The 17517-nt window shown below is 40.1% G+C and overlaps 1 protein-coding gene across 3 annotated transcripts; it reads right to left on the reverse strand.

The window, feature by feature from the left end:
• Positions 1 to 3103: 3103 nt before the first annotated feature.
• Positions 3104 to 12831, reverse strand: LOC116250200 (protein TPR3-like). 3 transcript variants are annotated; one of them, XM_031623688.2, is made up of 27 exons: positions 12580 to 12831; positions 12257 to 12406; positions 11966 to 12145; positions 11709 to 11822; positions 11433 to 11591; positions 11146 to 11320; positions 10929 to 11049; positions 10681 to 10796; positions 10384 to 10549; positions 9882 to 9991; positions 9592 to 9661; positions 9417 to 9493; positions 8988 to 9083; positions 8828 to 8923; positions 8576 to 8703; positions 8234 to 8468; positions 7981 to 8142; positions 7804 to 7902; positions 7310 to 7456; positions 6691 to 6801; positions 6439 to 6618; positions 6211 to 6339; positions 6022 to 6117; positions 5671 to 5859; positions 4799 to 4962; positions 4161 to 4367; positions 3104 to 3334 (listed from the first exon to the last, which is right to left on the reverse strand). In XM_031623688.2, the coding sequence occupies exons 2-27, from the start codon at positions 12334 to 12336 to the stop codon at positions 3295 to 3297; spliced, it is 3447 nt and encodes a 1148-aa protein (XP_031479548.1). In that variant the 5' UTR covers positions 12337 to 12406; positions 12580 to 12831; the 3' UTR covers positions 3104 to 3294. The 3 variants fall into 3 exon arrangements, with proteins under 3 accessions (XP_031479548.1, XP_031479547.1, XP_031479549.1); XM_031623687.2 differs by having other exon boundaries at positions 3105 to 3334; positions 11143 to 11320; positions 12580 to 12830; XM_031623689.2 differs by lacking the exon at positions 3104 to 3334 and having other exon boundaries at positions 3765 to 4367; positions 11143 to 11320; positions 12580 to 12829.
• Positions 12832 to 17517: the final 4686 nt, after the last annotated feature.

Here is a 17517-nt window from a genome sequence, read left to right on the forward strand (position 1 = left end):
GGCAGCCTCATCTCCCCAACTAGAACAGGGGAAGACACCCAAGTCAGCAAGCGATTCGGTGGAGTTGTTCAGCATGGTCTTCGTTGTTCTCGTTTGCGATGCTTCTAGCATCATACTTTGCAGTTTGTTTTTGAGGTTTTTCAGCTAATGAGAGTGAATATGGAGGGCACCCAACTGCCGCATAAATGTGTTCTAGGTAATTTGAGAGTTGATATTGCAGGAGAATGTCAGCTCATCTGCCCAGTTACCCTTAGAGAAGTGGGATAAATGTCTTCCCACTAAGCAACAGCTGTAATGCTATGTTTGAAACTCTTTTTTGCTTTTGTGTTTGATGGCTTTTGGCAATATGAAATGTTGTTGCGTCTGATGAGTGTTGGCAATATGAAATCTTGGTGCGTATGTTTTCCAAGTTAACTGGAACTAGATGAGTGTTCTAGCGAGGGAGCAAGAGCAGCAACGCCAAAAAAGCCACCAATTCGCTTCTGCCTGAAATGCCAGTGCTTGATAAGCTAGACACTTGATTGAATTGGATCTCATTGGCTGCATCTTGATCCCCAAGATGCCTGTATGATTTACGACTGAAAATGGTCGAACCTTCTTTACTGGCTCTTGTCTTCTTCCTAGCATGGCTTCTCCCGCAACTTTTTGTACTTTTTATGAAGCCTTGCATCAGGCTGTCAGATGGCGCTTTCTTTGTTCCTTCTGTGCGGCAGGGAGCTTCTCTTCTCTTGGCTTTTCAGTTTTCCACCAGTAAAAACGGCAATCGATAATTTTTTTCTTTTTAAAAAGTGGAAATCAGGCGAGCATTAGCATGATTTGCACGGAGAGCTTCTGCAATCCTTGAATAATGTTTCCTTTTTTCACCATGAGAATTACGCAGAAACACTCAACCTTTTGAAGTAATAACAGAAACGATTTGACTACATGTATGTGTCTTTAGTTTTACCGCTTGTCTTGGTGAGTTTTCAGATGAAAAAAACTGAAAGGGCTATTCGGCAAAAGCAAACTGTGTTACTAAATTTCTCACGTTCATGAGACACTATAATATTATGTTCTACGAATCTGCCTAAATAGTAACAAGTTTCGAGGTTGTTTGGTAATAATAAGAGTCTGTAACTATTCTATAAATTTATCCAAAAATTTAAGCAGGTTCCAGAAACATTACAATATAATGTTTTATGAACCTGTCCCAATTTTAATGTGAATTCATAAAACAGTAGCAAGTTCCTATAGATAAGCGACCCCTTACAGTGCCCAGGTGCGGTGACACCCTTAAATGCCATGTATTTGTTGAAATTGAGTTTGTAATTTTTACAAAATGTCCCCTCCAAACAAAACAGGTTTTAAAAAGTGATTAAAAAAATTAGTTTATCACAAAACCTGGTTTTTACAAAAAAGTCATTTTCTGAAAGAACGTCTCGGGATAATCACCCTCCTTATTGATTCTGGTGCTGAACTGTTAATATTAATATTGTTGATCTTCTCAGTTCAACTTCCTAGCCTGGGGGTGGGGGTGCGAATGTTCATTAATGTTGTATCTCTCCTGGCTCAGGCCTCTCCTTTTTTTCTGATCCCACTAATTTTTAATGATTTGTCTGGCTTGTCATGACTCTTCATCAGTCCATCGCATCTAAATCTTCATTTAATAAGCACCTTAACTGTTCTTAAAAAGAGAAAAAGGTTGGTGGATGATGATTTGATGCACCATTTAAATTTTAAACTCCAAGGGAACATATATTATTTTTTTATCTTTACTACAAACAAGCGATCTTAGTTTTGATTAACCTTTTTGTTGTTATCCGCAGATAAACGCGTCAGACTTTTTTTGTTTTTTAAATGTTCATGAGTAACTAATTCATGATCAGCAGTCAAAGAAGTTTGTCCAGTGATGTGATAAAATAGTAGGGCCTGACACACCGACGCATCCCACAGAAAAATTTCGTCCTACTTTAGAAACGACAAACTTTTTTAGAGAGAAATTAAGTTTCAAAAAGCTATCGATCTCCCCCGCATAGAGTCATTGAAACTCGTAGTGTATTTTCTGGTAAAATACCGGCTACTCTGATATGGTATTGCCAGCAAAACTTATAAAGTTGACCTGCCCATTTTTTCTTTTCATGCACAAGTCAGATTCCATAATAATATAAAACCAATGGACTAAAAGTTGTTGCCTCACAAAATCAAATTTTTAATGCGAATTGACCAAAATTTCTTGGCTTATGAAAGTAAACCTTTTACAAGTTGCAGGATGATGATATGAAAGCTCCAAGGGTCAAACCTTTCGGCTATTGGTTGCGAGGAAATATCAAACAATGTGGCCGAGGCAGGGGTTGAGAACCTTCCGAAATGGGAACTTTTTATTCTAAGAGCCGCTTGCTTGCTTGCAAGGAAAGTATATGAAGTTGGAAAAGATTTTTTTTCTTTTTTTTGTTTTGTTTTTAGTGGTACCCACAAAAGTGCAAGGACAGAATCTGAAAGTTGCTCACTTAAAGTGGCATAATTTCTTAAATATGAACAAAGTTGCTGAATAAATCAAATCATGATTGCCAACGTGCATGACAGCTACAGCCTACTCGGTCAGTAATATTAGAAAAATTATGTAAATAAAAAAAACATATATAAATTTAAAAAAAAAACTTAAAACGTTTAAGAAAATAAATCGGACAAAAAAACTAGTCAATTGAATTATTCTGGTGACAGCGGGCCTACTTATTAGTAGTCTCTTGTTTGACATATAGCACAAAGTTTTCTTTTTTTTTCAAATCTCAGGCGACGAAAATCAGTTGAAATCTATATACATAAGCCACGTTTAATTTAATTAAGGTGTAATGAAATACATCGATTCACAATTTATTTTTCTGGAAGGAAAGTAGAAGCGCCGATTAGTTTTAAAGTTAAATGATAAAATCTCAATTAATCTGTGGATACCTAATGTAGGATATAAATTGAGATCGCTTAGATCGTGCGCAGCCCGGTGCAACAGCACTTTGAAAATGTGCTCCTTTTGCAAATCTAGACATACGACCGTTTTCACCAGTGCAAAAGCATAAGCAAAAGGCATCATGATGGCCAACGTGTGGATCACGTTCTGAAAGGATTTTAGAATCAATCAGTCAGCTTTTCCAGAATATGAAACCCCAGAACGTCCATATTAATGATGGACGCAAACCTGTCGAAGCATAAATTGAATCTAGAGTTTATGATCTGGCCCCTACCAAGCGGTTCAGGTTCTTGCATGCCAACGTACAAATCCACAAATGTGCCTAGGAACAGATATCCCAACTTGAGTTCAGTTCAGTTCCTCCAAAGCTGAGTCAACACTTCCCAGTACACGCTACAAAAGAGAACATTGTTTTTATTAAAGATATTCAACTCTCTCCGCTTCCATTTTTTTGGTTTGCCAAGATTTTCTCAAAACTTGAAACACTTGGTCTTCTTCAAAAAATTCCAAAATATTGCACTAACTAGAATATCCCGACAATTATGCGTACCAACATCTATCGGTTCAAGTTTTTGTAAGTTTAAAGTAGAAAACCAAGTTAACTAGGCTCATGGAAGATATTGAAACTGAAGGACATTGAGAATTCAACAACTAGAGATTGCATTCCTCTCCATTGCAGAAGTCGCTCGGGAAAGACATGCAAGAATTTAGAGGAACTTCCAAGTAAATGAGATTAAAGTAAATGACACAAGTTCAGGAAGAAATATCAGATTACTCTTGGTGCCTATTGTCTATAAAAAAAATTGAAACCCGAGACAACATGGAGAAGAAAAAGGTTGTGATGAATGTGTTAAATATTAAATAAAACAATTGTTACAAGGAATACACTCCAGATCCACACGTTAATCTTTCTTTTTCTCCTCTTATTTTTCATCACCTTTGCATGGAACATGGATGGTTAACCAGCACAAGCCTCATCTTCTCAGACTGCGCTGGACAAGACTTCCAAAACTAACAAAGTTAAGACCATGAAGCTACCCTTGCCTATGTTAACCATGCTTTGGTAACAACCAGGTTGATGTATGTCATGTGCTGTCAAACAGCTGCAGGTTGCCATATCTCCAGAAACAGCCATAGCTTGCGGCTCACTCAATAAATAGGAAAAACAACTGCAGCTTCAAGGTGCAACCACGAGAAAAACTTGGATAACTTCTATTACCTTGCTGGCTGCTCAGAGATTGTGGGACCTGATACCATGCTGCTCGTGATTGTCGATCCAGGGCCACTGTCAGGAGGTGGCATTGTACCCCATTTTCCTTCAGATTCTAGCGGTTCAAGGACATGAACACCGCCATCTGTTAGTCCTAGTGCAAACTGATTCGGTTCAGAGGGATGGGCAGCAATGACTAATGGGTACACATTTGAGCTGCACAATGAGAGACACAGTTAAGAAATAAGCATTACAGTGATTGATTGATTAAACACAAATTGGTAATACTAATAACAAGGGTTCTGAGATTGAGGGAGATTGATTATAAAGTTTATGCATGTTCCTCCAATATGGACATAAAATTACCTTGTACAAGTTATGTAAGCAGCACTTGACACAAAGCGGAAGTTCAAGTGTCCCTTGCATAACTTGTACAAAGTAATGCACGAATGCTTCCCTGCAAATCGAAAGCACATGAAACAGTAGGATCCTGCCCTTGACATCTTCCAAGTCAAGCTTTATCTCCAGCTTCGTGTCAAGTGCCCCTTGCATATCTTGCACAAGGTAATGCACATCATGTAGAAGGAACATGCACAACCTTTATAATCAATCTGCTCTAAAGACAAAATTAATGCACAAAAAATCACCTTATATTAGAAGGCAAGTATGCCGTTGGACATATCCGACACCTTAATCTCAACGTAGATGCACAGAAAACACCCACACTTCCATCCACAAAGCTAGTATATATCAATTGGCTATCACATGAATATGTTGCATGAGTGATTGGAGCACCTTCTCGTGGTACCCACTGCAAGCAAACAAAAACCTCAGTTCACACAACACAAGGTCACGTTCAGGGGTTCAAGATCGAACACTATATAAGTAATATAACATGCACTGGAACAAGGAAATACATCATAGGAAGGAATATATAACATTCAATATAAGTCTAGTCTGAAAATATATAGCAAATCAAAATATGTCCCTAGTAATCAAATAAAAAAAGTTGAAATAGAAAAAAGACCAAGAACAAAATGAACTCAGTATGCAAAATTTTAATTTTCATAATATGACATGCAATAAGCATTTTCAAGTCACTTTCCCTTCTTTGTCCTTGAGGAAATTGATGTTCCCAAACATTAGAATTGTAATTCTTGTGAGAAAAAAAATTCTATCTCAAGAACCAGAGCTATATTACACAAGGAAACATACACTGTGCCAAGGGAATGATGACCTCTTAGTATGCTAAAAATTGTAGTCATGATATTGGGGTCTGCACATGGAAATCAAGTTCCCCCATTCTACCACTCCTAGTGATGGCAGCAGAAATCCATCTCCACTAAAAGTTTAAGTTCTTGTTCTTAGGGACTAGATGATCAAAAAGCAGTTACATGCCAGAATCTGCGGCTTTTATATCTCAGAACCTGACAACGTGAAAGTTGAAACTGATTCATACGTGTCATGAAGTAGACCTCCAACATGATGGGGACACAGAAGCTAGATGTTTAAACTGCACCTGTTTGACGCACTCCAGTTTGGAGGCTTCGTATATTGCTATTTGTGTCTCGTGCACAGCAAGGAAGTGTTTCTGGTCTTGATGAAATTGCACACGGGTCTCACCAAGGGGTGAAGGAACACGACCACTTGGAATCTGCAAGAACTTACTGGCAAGCTTATCCCATCCGTCAGTGCTCCATACACACAACTGCAACATAGTGCATTGTCATCAATAATAATTAAGGGAGAAAAAAATTAACAAGCACCAGAAAAATGCAATCATATAGGAGGTGGAAAAAGTGATGTGGCATAGCAGGAAACCTATAATGTTCTCCAATTGGATCAGATTTATTGACCATCGGATATATACCTGAAAATCAGCGCCAGATGATACAAGTACATTAAGAGAATTTGAGAAGGCAAGGCCAGTGATCCTCTTTTGATGACCTTTAAGCTTGCTTTTCACCTGAAAAATTATCACAACTATGATCATGAAATTCCTGAATACATGCAATTATATGCTCAAAATGTCCAACATTAGATTGTTCAAGAACAATACCTCATCCACACGGACATTGTAGATCTGAATAGTTGAATCATCCATGCCTATTGCAATTATGTTGTTATCTTGTGGATGGAAAGCAAGAAATGTTGCCGCTGGTGGTGGAGGCATAAATGTTGCCATTGTCTGCAATGATGAACATGCTCTTCATTACGTATCAACAGCGTAAAACCATAATGTATTATTATGTCCACATGCTTTTTCCTATACGAAAGGCAAACTTACCTTAAATGTCATCATATTAAAAAGAGATATTTTTCCACCTGATGCTGACATGACGTAGGAATCATTCTTTGATAGCGCAAAACAGGAAACAGCTTCCTCAGGGTCTGCGTCACTTGTGTCATTAGTCATTAGTATTCCACTTGATGGTTGCCATAACTGAGGTGGTACATTAGCAGTCGCCTACAAAACAAGAACAGTGGGTGAACTGCAGCAGAAAAGGGCATATACACCATCACCATCATCAGCCTTTACCTTTGCAAATGGATTTCGTTCACCACGCTGCCATTTCCAAAGCTTGTGAACAGCATTGGATGCCAGTGCTAAAATTGCAACCCCTGAGTTGGTGTAAATCAATCTGGAAACCTGGCAGAGAACAGATATTCTAAAAATTTACATTTGTAATTGTCAAACAAGTACAATCCCTATCATTTACAAAGAAAAAAAAAAACGTAGTTAAGAGTTAAGAGATGCCAATTTGGAAACCTTTGTTGCAGATAGCTGTACTAAGCAATCAAACAGTACCATTAAATCCAACTTACAAAAACTAGATTCTAAAATTTTTTGAAGCCATGAAAATATTCTATAAAATACTATCACTAAAACCTTTAGATCATACTTCAGTAGATATCATGAGTTATATCTAACAAAGTGATGATCACCTAGTAATTTAAGGAAGGCAAACATGTAAAAAATAAAATGGACCACTAAATATTATAATTACATATGAAATGCCACTCCAGTGATTTGGTACCACCAGCATGAATTTCATTGTAATTCTTCAGAAATCACCTTCCTAAATGTCCATTGATTAATAAAGGTACGTGCACTTCCATTAATTTTTGTGTCAGTTCAAAGATGATGAGATGTTTACCTTCACAGCTGACAGATTATCGGGTAATCGTAGAGAGCAACATTGTAGTGGTTCAGCGATTTCAGTGAGCTTCCAAACTTTTGACTTATCCACCGATTCATCAGTTATTCTGGGTTTAATATCCCCTGTGTTTCGATTTTCTCCATTCTGAGGATACAAACAGAAAAACAAATGAAAAGGGGAAACACATAATACAACCATAAACTGCTAGTTTGTGGAACATTGACACTGTAAACTAGGAAAAATAGAAAACCAATGAAAGGGAGTACATAAAACTCGAGGTAAATAACTTATAGCATACAAGGTGCTAAAACTTTCAAGGTTCGCCAAAATTTAACATTTCAAAGCACAGATGTACACAAACTAGTGTGTATGTGACCCAATCTACCTCTAATAGAATTAAATCAAAAAATGCTGATATTTAGAATTCTAACACTAATTGCAGAATTTGCAAATCCAAGTAGGATATAAGGACATGGTAGTGGGAAATTTACCAAAGGAGCAGTGGCAACGACTGGAGCAGAACGCTCCACAATTCCACTACTAGTTCCTCCAGTAGCATTAACAGGCCCCAGTGAAGTAATTGCGGCTGGCTGCAGAATAATGAGAGCTTGTTTAAATTGCTCTAAATTGGACAGATAGAAACAACAGGAAATAACATTTATAAGAACCTTTGTAGCCTCTGAAACAACTCTAGATGCATCAAAGGAACGACTCTCAAGAGTATGCAGCAGCCGAAGCCCATCAGCATTTGCTAATATCTTGAAACCATTATCAGCAGTTGACACAGCTAAAAGTATTCCTTCTTTGTTAAATCTCATGCGAGGACTGGCCTGCATAAGATAAATGCCAGCATCCTTACAATCTGAAGCCAGATACCAATATGCAAGTAACAAAACCAGGACAGCCTATTCCAACACATACCGGCAGTCCTCCATCTGCATCAGTGGTTGTTAGGAGGTTGACATTGTCCATGTCCCAAAATTTAATCAAGAACTCATCCCCAGCAGCCAAAAATCGATTTTTTGTAGTATCAAATTGAACAACTCCCATAGATCGCTTCCGAAACCCTTGATAAGTCCTCTTTACTGCTCCTTCAGCTTCATTCCATTCAACAATGTAGGAATCTCCTTCTTTACTAGTCCCACATGAAAACAATCTGCAAGATTGCCACAAAGATTAGATGTGCCACACCAAACATGTCTTATAATGAAATCGGCCTAATTTCCTGCAAAAGTGACCATGCCTAAATTCAAAATTCAAAACCTTGTCCCATCAGCACTGTAGGCCATTGTGGTACACCAGTGACCAGGTGCATCATAGTCAATTCTAGAACCCATGTTATCATACAACCATGCTTTGATCTTCCCATCGAGTGCCGTGGAGAATATAAACTGCAGGTATAAGCCGACAAGGGATATATCTGAGTTTACAATGCAGAAGAAAAGAAATTCGACTCAGGAGGTAAGTGTGATCCCAAGGATGCCAAATAACTTCAATTATGTGGAATGGACAGACCTGGACACTGTCCTTGTGATGGGGACAGACTGAATAAACAGGAGCTTCATGACCCTCAAAGGTATATTGTTTAGCACCAGTAACCGCATCCCACACCTACCCAAACAAGAGATTAGCAACCACCTTTAGGTAATATCAAACACTCATATATTCAACCAACCTTGATAGTCTTGTCATCTCCACAGGTGATGATACTCAACTGCTTGTTAGGGTGAGCAAAAGCAATGTCATTAACACTGCCAACATGAGCATCTATCTGAGAAGGGAAAAGTAAAGTGGTTTCAGCAGTGAACCATTTCCATGCATAGATGTTGATAGAATTAATTGGAAAAAAAAGAGATGCCATCAAAGTTAGCAGCACACAAGTGGAACATGTCAACAGCACCTTACACCATGTTAATCCATTTCTAGAATCCAGAATAGTTATGCAACTCACTTATAAGCAAAATGTTCTTTATCTAGATGCTCATCTCTACATGTGAAAAAAAAACTATAGACACTATAGAAATGGCCATGGGAATCCTATGGTTTTGTAAGATTATTTCCACCTTTCACATGCAAGAAAAATGGAACAAATCAATTTACAAACCTCCAAATGATTCCGTAGAATATCATCACCCCCATGATATGAATATATGTGAACGATATACTTGGAATATGCAACACCTAAAACAGGAAGCAAGTCAGGCATGGAAACACAAAATGGGTTTAGGACAAAACTTCAGCAAGAATCACAAGTAGAAGAAAGGGTCATCATCATGTACCAAATAAAGAGCCATCTGGACTCCACACCACACGGGTAACAGATATAGCTGGATCCTTGACAAGAGCTGCCTGCACGACATGATAATCACATGAACAATAAAACCTTTTCGCGAGGAGGCCATCCACCCTAAGGTTCATAAGGAAGGTTGTAAAATCACTAGGTGTATCCTAGTGTTAGATGCAGTAAAAGGAAAGAGAAAAGGAAATCCAACCAGCGAACGATGGTCACAGTATCAAGCCCTTAGCAATTTCCACTTACAAAACAATGAAGAGTAGGAAACAAATATACCTGTAGAGGCATGGAGCATGCTCCTACCTCCCAAATCTTAAAAGTCCTATGTGCCAGCCTTTCTCTTGACCCTACCTCCCACACCGCAATGTCACCACCATTTGTTCCAACTACAGGATCACAAGAGAAGATCCAGTTTTATCAAATAGACACAGAAAATAGCAAAGTTGCATGATTAGGGATCTGCAAGACAGCAGAATCCTTATTATTTGGTTTGGAATGCAAGAATCTTTCGGGAAATCCTCTGCCCCCACATTCAGAGAAGAATGAGCCTCAAAGATGGAAACTATCGGAGCCCAAATTCTCTAAAAAATGGCACTGTAATGCCAAGTTGGTAGGAAAATGAGTTCATATGCAACCAAAATCTTCAAGTTTTTTCTCCATCATCATCAATCATTTCAGCACCATAATGTGAAATAACTGCTGTCCACTTGGCAGCTAAACAATGAACAATATACGCATACAGATTACAATTAAAATTTCAAACATGATGAAAACTAACCAAGTAGAACTGTCTGTTGGATGGGGTGGAAATCCATGCTCATGACACAGGACCCTTGGCTCAGACTACGAGCAACAGTCTTGGGTAAATCATCTGAAGAATAAAAGTTTTGAGTATGTGCCTGACTGGGATATGTAACAGGCAAAATATTTACTGGCAGATTCACCTGCAAAGATTGAAGGGCAACATATGTTGAAATCTAAACAGAACGGCTTTTATTTAAAGAAAGTAACACAATACCCAAAAATAGGATCGCAGAGTGGACCTGGAACTTGAAAGACTAGGATGTATATATACCTCATCAGATAGTCCCATTGTCCTTGCCCTTTTCAGCATATGTTCAGAATCAGCTGATGGATAATCTACTGAAGGATTATTTGTTGGTGGAGTTCTCGGATGCTTTAGCAAAGCAGCTAAAATGGAAACGTCAATTGCAAGGTTCAATAAGTAAACAAAAAAGGCTATGACAACATGACAAAATGTCAATCACAACGAGATGTCCAGCAAGCTGCCTGCTCCATACATGAATTCAAGTTATATAATACCTGCATTAGCAGGACCGCCCAGGCCAATTGATGCACTGGAAGCTGCAGCATGGTTAACAGGAGGATTTGACATCCAGCCTGTGAGTGAAGGTGGAAGATGTCCAGGTGCTGCTTGGAAAGGCTGCAGTACATGCACACATCCCAATGTTTTGACATTCAATTCAACAACTATTGATAACTCGTCGAAGAAGAGACAATACGCAGGTTATCTTACTACATGAGCACCCAATGTTGGGAATCCGCCCGGTTTAGGAATGGCTCCCATCAGCGAATTAGTTGCAGGTGATGGTGCACGTGCACCATTTGGTTGCCCGCAACTATGATCCACAAAAAGTGTCTTTATGTCAGGATTCGGCCTTGGGTTTTTGCAGAGCTGATGCTGCCAGTTAAGACTGCATAAGAAACATGGAGAAATTTAACCTCCACTAGCAAGCTAAGGGTACGGTTTACCAATACAAGGTTGCAAACTCAAGTAAAACAATATTAGCGATAGCAAGAGTTGACCTCTGGTTAATAAGGGTTCTTAACCGCGAGGCCTTGAGGGAAGGGAACTGCAATTTGTCTCGGAACAGGGGATTGGCTTCAATCAACTTCTTGAGCTCAGAAAGCATTATGTTCCTTGCCGATTTTGTATCCCCGTATTTCGAAAGCTGCTCATTCTCTCTGTGCCCAGCAACAGAAAAAGCAAAGTCAGAACCAAAAAGAGCAAAGAATTACAAAAACTTTTTTACAACAAAATAAATTTAAACAAACAAAAAAATGACCAAACAAACGGCTAACCTGAAATTGTCGAGAGTCAAGAGCTGCGTTATCTCCTTGAACAATTCTTCGTTGAACGAGGAGAAAACTTTCAAATCCTTCACGAGGATTTCAACAGCTTTTCCTCGATCTTGCCTAAAACATAGAACCACCAAATCATTAGAAATGTGAGACGAAACGTTTCATGAAGAAAAACTGGGGAAAGAGACAGGGAAAGAACAAAACCGGAATAATATGGGAAAATGTTTTGGTTCTAAAGTGAAAGGAAAGAATTTTACCTATCCAAGGCCTCGAGGTACTTCTGCTTCCTTATCTCGAAGAAGATCTTCATCGAGTAGCGATTATCGTCGACCTTTGTAAAGCCCGAGAGGTACTTCTCTGCCTCTTCCCATTCGCCATTATGAACGGCATCCTCGAAATACTTCATATTGAAGAAAAACCCCGACTCTTGCTCTAATCTGAGTAAAAATAACCACAATCTCACCATAAAAAACAAAAAAAAAACCGCAATCATAGACACGGGGCACGAACAAGAAGCGAAATCAAAAGGAAAAAAAAAAAAAGCTCACTTGTGAACCGTCTCCTTAAATTTCTCCTCGTCTAGGAACTGCAATATAAGGAACACGAGTTCTCTACTGAGAGACGACATCTCCGGCGATCTGAAGAAACCCTAATTCCTTCCTCCTGCCGGGAACCCCTTGCAGATCGGCCGGATTCACCTGAAAGCAGATAAAACTACGAAATATCTCATCCGCAAGCGAGAAAAAAAGGAACAGGAAAGAGCAGAAAGAACAGTTTCTTCCGATAAAGCTTTTCCGAAAACTGAAAAGAAAAATAACGAACTCAACAAGAAAAAAAAGAAGCAGATGAACAAGAAGAAGAAGAAGAATACCCGGCTCCTCTTCCTCCTCCTCCTCCTTCTGGCTGAGATGTTGATAAGGTGATCTGCAGATCGATCCACAGACAGAGAGAAAGGGGGAGAGAGAGAGAGAGAGAAAGAGAAAGAGAGAGGGTGAGAGAGAGCCTTCTGCTTCTGCTAAGGAGCAGAACGTGAGAAATCAGAGGAAGAGAGAGAGGGAGGGAGAGGATAAGCTAACAAACAAAAACTAAATACCAAACGAAAGCGAGGGCTACAGAACAGGGGGATGATAAGCCCGTGGGCTTATCATCCTGATACGCGGCGCCCGTGATAACTCCTCGAGCCTTATAAAGCTTTCGACCGATGGGTCTGGTGGTTGTTGGACTGAGCGCTGGGGTCCACACTGTTCGATACATGACAGAAAAGACCATAATACCCTCGTCAGATCTGCTTTCCCTTCCCTTCCGTTTCCTGTGGTGTCCTCGTGGATATTTCCGGTCCACCACTGAAGGGAAAAGGTCATTTGGCTTGAACGGGGATATATTCGTGAAATTTTGAATGTCGGGGGGTTCTTGTGGGATGCCACGCCCGTTTTCGTTCTCGTTCTCGTTTTCGTTTTCCTTTCGGGCTTCCGCTCCTTCCCTTTGAAAACGGAAACTTCAATACAATACAAAGCCAAGGAATAAATAAACCCTCCAAAAGAAAAAAGAAAAAAAAAAAAAGGAAAGCCAGAAAGGAAAACGACGGGACGTGATAGCTAACCACGTTGACACGTTCTCATTCTCTAGGGCTGGCGTCATGGGCTCGTCCGGAGGGGGGGCCCGGCGCCCGACGATCAAACGTCAAAGCCCGGGGTGGGTCTTTCCTGGCATGCACCGCTAACCAGGGGCACTCTCGTCTTTGCCTGACTTTCTGAAAGTGGGACGGGAAGTGCCGCCCCGGGGAATGCAGTGCAGTCGGTCAAGGACGAGCGAGGGGATCCTGGAACTCCGGCGAGGTGGAGGGTCCCATCGGAAATTTGAAGGAAAGCCCCGCCTTGTCCTTGACCGTTGAACCTCCTTCTGCGCATGGAAGCCCCTCCGTTCCGATCGGGTGTGGACTCGAGAAAGATGGCGCTGTCGGCACCCGGGACGGGATGGCATGTTAGACCGGAAACCGATACATAACGTCGCGGTTCTCGAGTTTGGTCCGGTCATTATCGTCAGTCGCTACATCCTCGATTCCGGTATCGACTCGGATCGGTTGTTCAAGAAGCCGATATGATGTAGCTGAAGTTTTGTGGCCAACCCGGGACGCGGTCGGCTGACTGACTGGGGGGTTCTCACTTCTCAGGCATTCGAGACACTTCTGAGTTCTGTCAATCACGTCGTATGGGATTGGTGATTGGGACTGATTTGGACGGACCGGATCTGGACTGACCTTAAGAGTTTTGGCGAGATCCAACCCGACTGACACAAGCGAACGTGGACGCTGCGTGGCCCGCCTAGAGCGTCACCTCTTCCGATCGGTGGGGCCTACTACCCTGCCAAAGCCAGTTAAATTATGGTCCGACCGCCCCCTCCTGACAGGACCACTTGAGTCAGGACCCGAACCATTTAAAGGTCCTGAATTTTGACGACTTGGGCGAGCTACCATTGGCTGCCGGCAGATTGGTACGATCCGAAGATCCTTCTTGGACTCAGTCTCACAACTGGACTAGCCACCTGATCTGGATCCGGGACCTCTTTCTTGATTTGGCTTTGTTGAATATTATTTATTTTCACATCGATATATTTCATGTTTTGGATATCTTTCACTCCAAGATTATGATATGCGCCCCTTAAAACAATACATGTTTTTAAGGGCCTTTTCCTTTCCACCGAAAGCTTTTATAGTTGGTCACGCTGTGTGTGACTGATCGTGGGGACAAGTTTCTTCAAACGCCATTGACGTGAAGTACACCGATCATTGACTTCCTGGTTAACTTGACGTGAGATTGGTTACGCATCTTCCCGTCAGTCGATTTAAGCCTGCTTTCCTGTAGGGAGCCATTGGATCGGTGTTTTCTGAGCAAAGGGTGGAACTCAAGTGGCAACGACCATGGTTGGAGTTGAAGCGATCGAGCAATATCAGTTTTTAGTGATCTTTTTATCATTCCCAAAGCACAGCATCTAATGGAATGGTAGTTTTACTGCTTCCACCGATTTCAATTGAACGGGTTTCTTCTGAGAACTTCTCTTAGACAACTTAACAAGAAGGATTAACTTCAGCAGCAGGATCAATCATAAGAGCCAGCAAGGCCTGAGCTTGTTTGGCTTAAAATTTTCACGCGTTCCCGAGTCAAAAGAAGTGCATCAAATATTCATGTACAGAAAGTTTTAGAGTAACAATCAATGTTTGGATACTGTACTTTCAAAGACATTTTTACTTTTTATTGTTTATTAAATTTTCGGAGTGCAAATATATAGACCGCAGCAGGCGCTTCAATACCTTCTTTTTCCAAAAAAAAAAAAAAAAAAAAAAGTCTAATACGACCGAACCGTTGTACATGATTGACTTTAACTTTTGGATCGCTCAAACACGGTGCATAACTAGGTGCTTTCGCGCTTGGAAAATAAGCGAGCGGCCGAGAATTGTGGGAGCCATTCAAACCTGAAAAGCGGAATTCAAACAGCTATTTTCTTGCCAACGGACCATTTTGTTTGAAGTATGCATTAAGGAAAAAAAAAATACCCTCTTTAGCACGTAGCAAATGGACTGGATAAGAGCTCGGTGGAGTCAGAAATTTTTTAGTTAAAATATATTATAGTAAAAATTTTCATTTTTTGTGGAGCACATAAGTAAATAATTGTAAGATATCTATATAAAAGGCAAAAAAAGAAAATTGTTGCTCATTATATGTAGCTTCACTACTGACTCGGTCAAAGGAGCTGTGTACATAACTGCATAGTTCTTGAATGAAGAGGTTGGTGCAACCAAAAGGTTTTGAAATCTCATAAAATTAGTACATTCGTCTTGCGAAAGTGACTCAGCTCATAAGTTGCCAAAGACAAAGATCCCATCATTATTGTTAAATTCGGAATATAAATTAGAACTTCATTTCTGCAATTATTTCTTAGATTAGGCAAATTATATGAGAATGACTCTTCTGAATCCCATGCTTCATCTCTTGGCTACGTCTGGCAATGCGAGCAGAAAGATGATCTCAACAGGACAACTCATCAGAAAGCTACCTTCCCAAAAAGCAGCGAGAAGTTCACATGGAAATTACTTCCCATAGAAAGAGGGGGCAATGTAATCTGGTTTCCATAAAGAGACAGGTCTTCCGCATGTCGACGACCCTGCGTCTTTCGCACACCGTATCATTTTCACTGTCACCTTTTGTGATAAAAGCCTTTTTGCTGTTGAAGTAAAGGGCCTTCCCTAGTTCCCTTCCCTTACAGAGTTCGGGTCCTATAAAAGCTTACGGAGAAACTTATACAAAGGCACCACTAAAATGAAAAATTATTAATTTGTTTTTTTTAATATTATTTACATTACCCCCCAAAACGAAAAATTATTTCCTCTAATAGAGCTACAATCGAATGATACAGAACCCTGTGACAGTTACTTAAAAGCCGGTGTTCCTGTGACAGGTGCAGTGGATCCTTTTGCTGTAAAGAAGGCACGGGTTCCAATCTGCCTGTCGGCGCCATGGCTTTCGTACATTAAAGTAATATATTTTATTTGAGCGTCGCTTGAGCTCAGCCAGGCAATTTTCGAGCTTAGCTTAAAAAAAAACTGACCTCGACAAGCTTAAACGAGCCAAGTTACAATAGCCTTAGCATGTCTCCGACTCGGATCTTGTAGGTAAGTTCATGGCCAGTTGTTCTTGAAATGGCGTCAGCCTAGCAATCGCGTACATCTCATTTGATCGAAAGCACTTGTTATATTCTTGGCAGCCGTTTGATTACCGTCGATAGCTTCTTTCAACTCGAACTTACTTGATCCTAATAAATTTAAGATTTGCCTCAAATCCATGGAACTTTAATGAGGAAGCTTGAAATTTACTGTTAAGGATATGAAGATCACATATTTATGTCGTAACTGACACACCTTCCAAATAATAAAAGATCTAAAATCTTTATTAAACATTAAAATTTTTGAAATTTAGACCTGTACAAGACGCTTGAGAAGAAAACACATGGCGTTTTTGGAACATACGTGCATCTAATCTACGTATGTGTGTGTACAAGTATCTCTAATCGCCATAAAAGAAAAGAAAAGAACTTATGATGGGTTGGGGTTTTCGGTTTGTTGACCCGACCTGACTAAAACCTCGAGCAGCCAGTGTTGGGATGCAAATCTCGATGACTACACGGTTCTCAACCAATTGGCAGTTGGCATGGCATGCCCAGATCCAGATTCCTGTACGTTTTAGTGTAGAACAGCTCTTTTTAGGTGGATCCGTTATCTGCTTTTTTTAGGCAGTACACGATCCGCTTGGGGCCCAAGCCTAGGGGCGGACCTACACCCACGCGCCTTCGTGTTATATATATATATACACACATTTTGTTTGTTTGTTTGTTTGTTTGTTTTTTTTTTTTTTTTTTTTTCCCCCGAAAGTGGTAAGTGCCACTCTGCTTCTACTTCAATGTGCATTAACGATAGACAATGAAAGAGGAAAGCATCTGTATTTCTCTCTAAACTCATTTGTCAATGTCATGTTAGATTCACTAAAATCATTGTTTTCACCGCTAAACGGTTGTCAATAAAACAAAGGTTAACCTCATCCGGGTTAAGGTTCCCCCTTCTCTTATTTTATTTATTTTTTCCTCTTTACAAGTCGATTAACATTGTTTAAGCTTGGCTCGAGATCGACCAACCTACTAAACGATAAACGTCCCTCAACTCATCGGGATTATGTAAATATATGGTTCGGAAAGAGAAGACCTGAGCTTAACCAGAATTAGTTCGCGAGGAGGAAGAGGGAAAAACATGGAGGGACGAATG

This window comes from Nymphaea colorata, chromosome 3, assembly GCF_008831285.2.
Source record: "Nymphaea colorata isolate Beijing-Zhang1983 chromosome 3, ASM883128v2, whole genome shotgun sequence".
NCBI classification, from domain to species: Eukaryota; Viridiplantae; Streptophyta; class Magnoliopsida; order Nymphaeales; family Nymphaeaceae; genus Nymphaea; species Nymphaea colorata.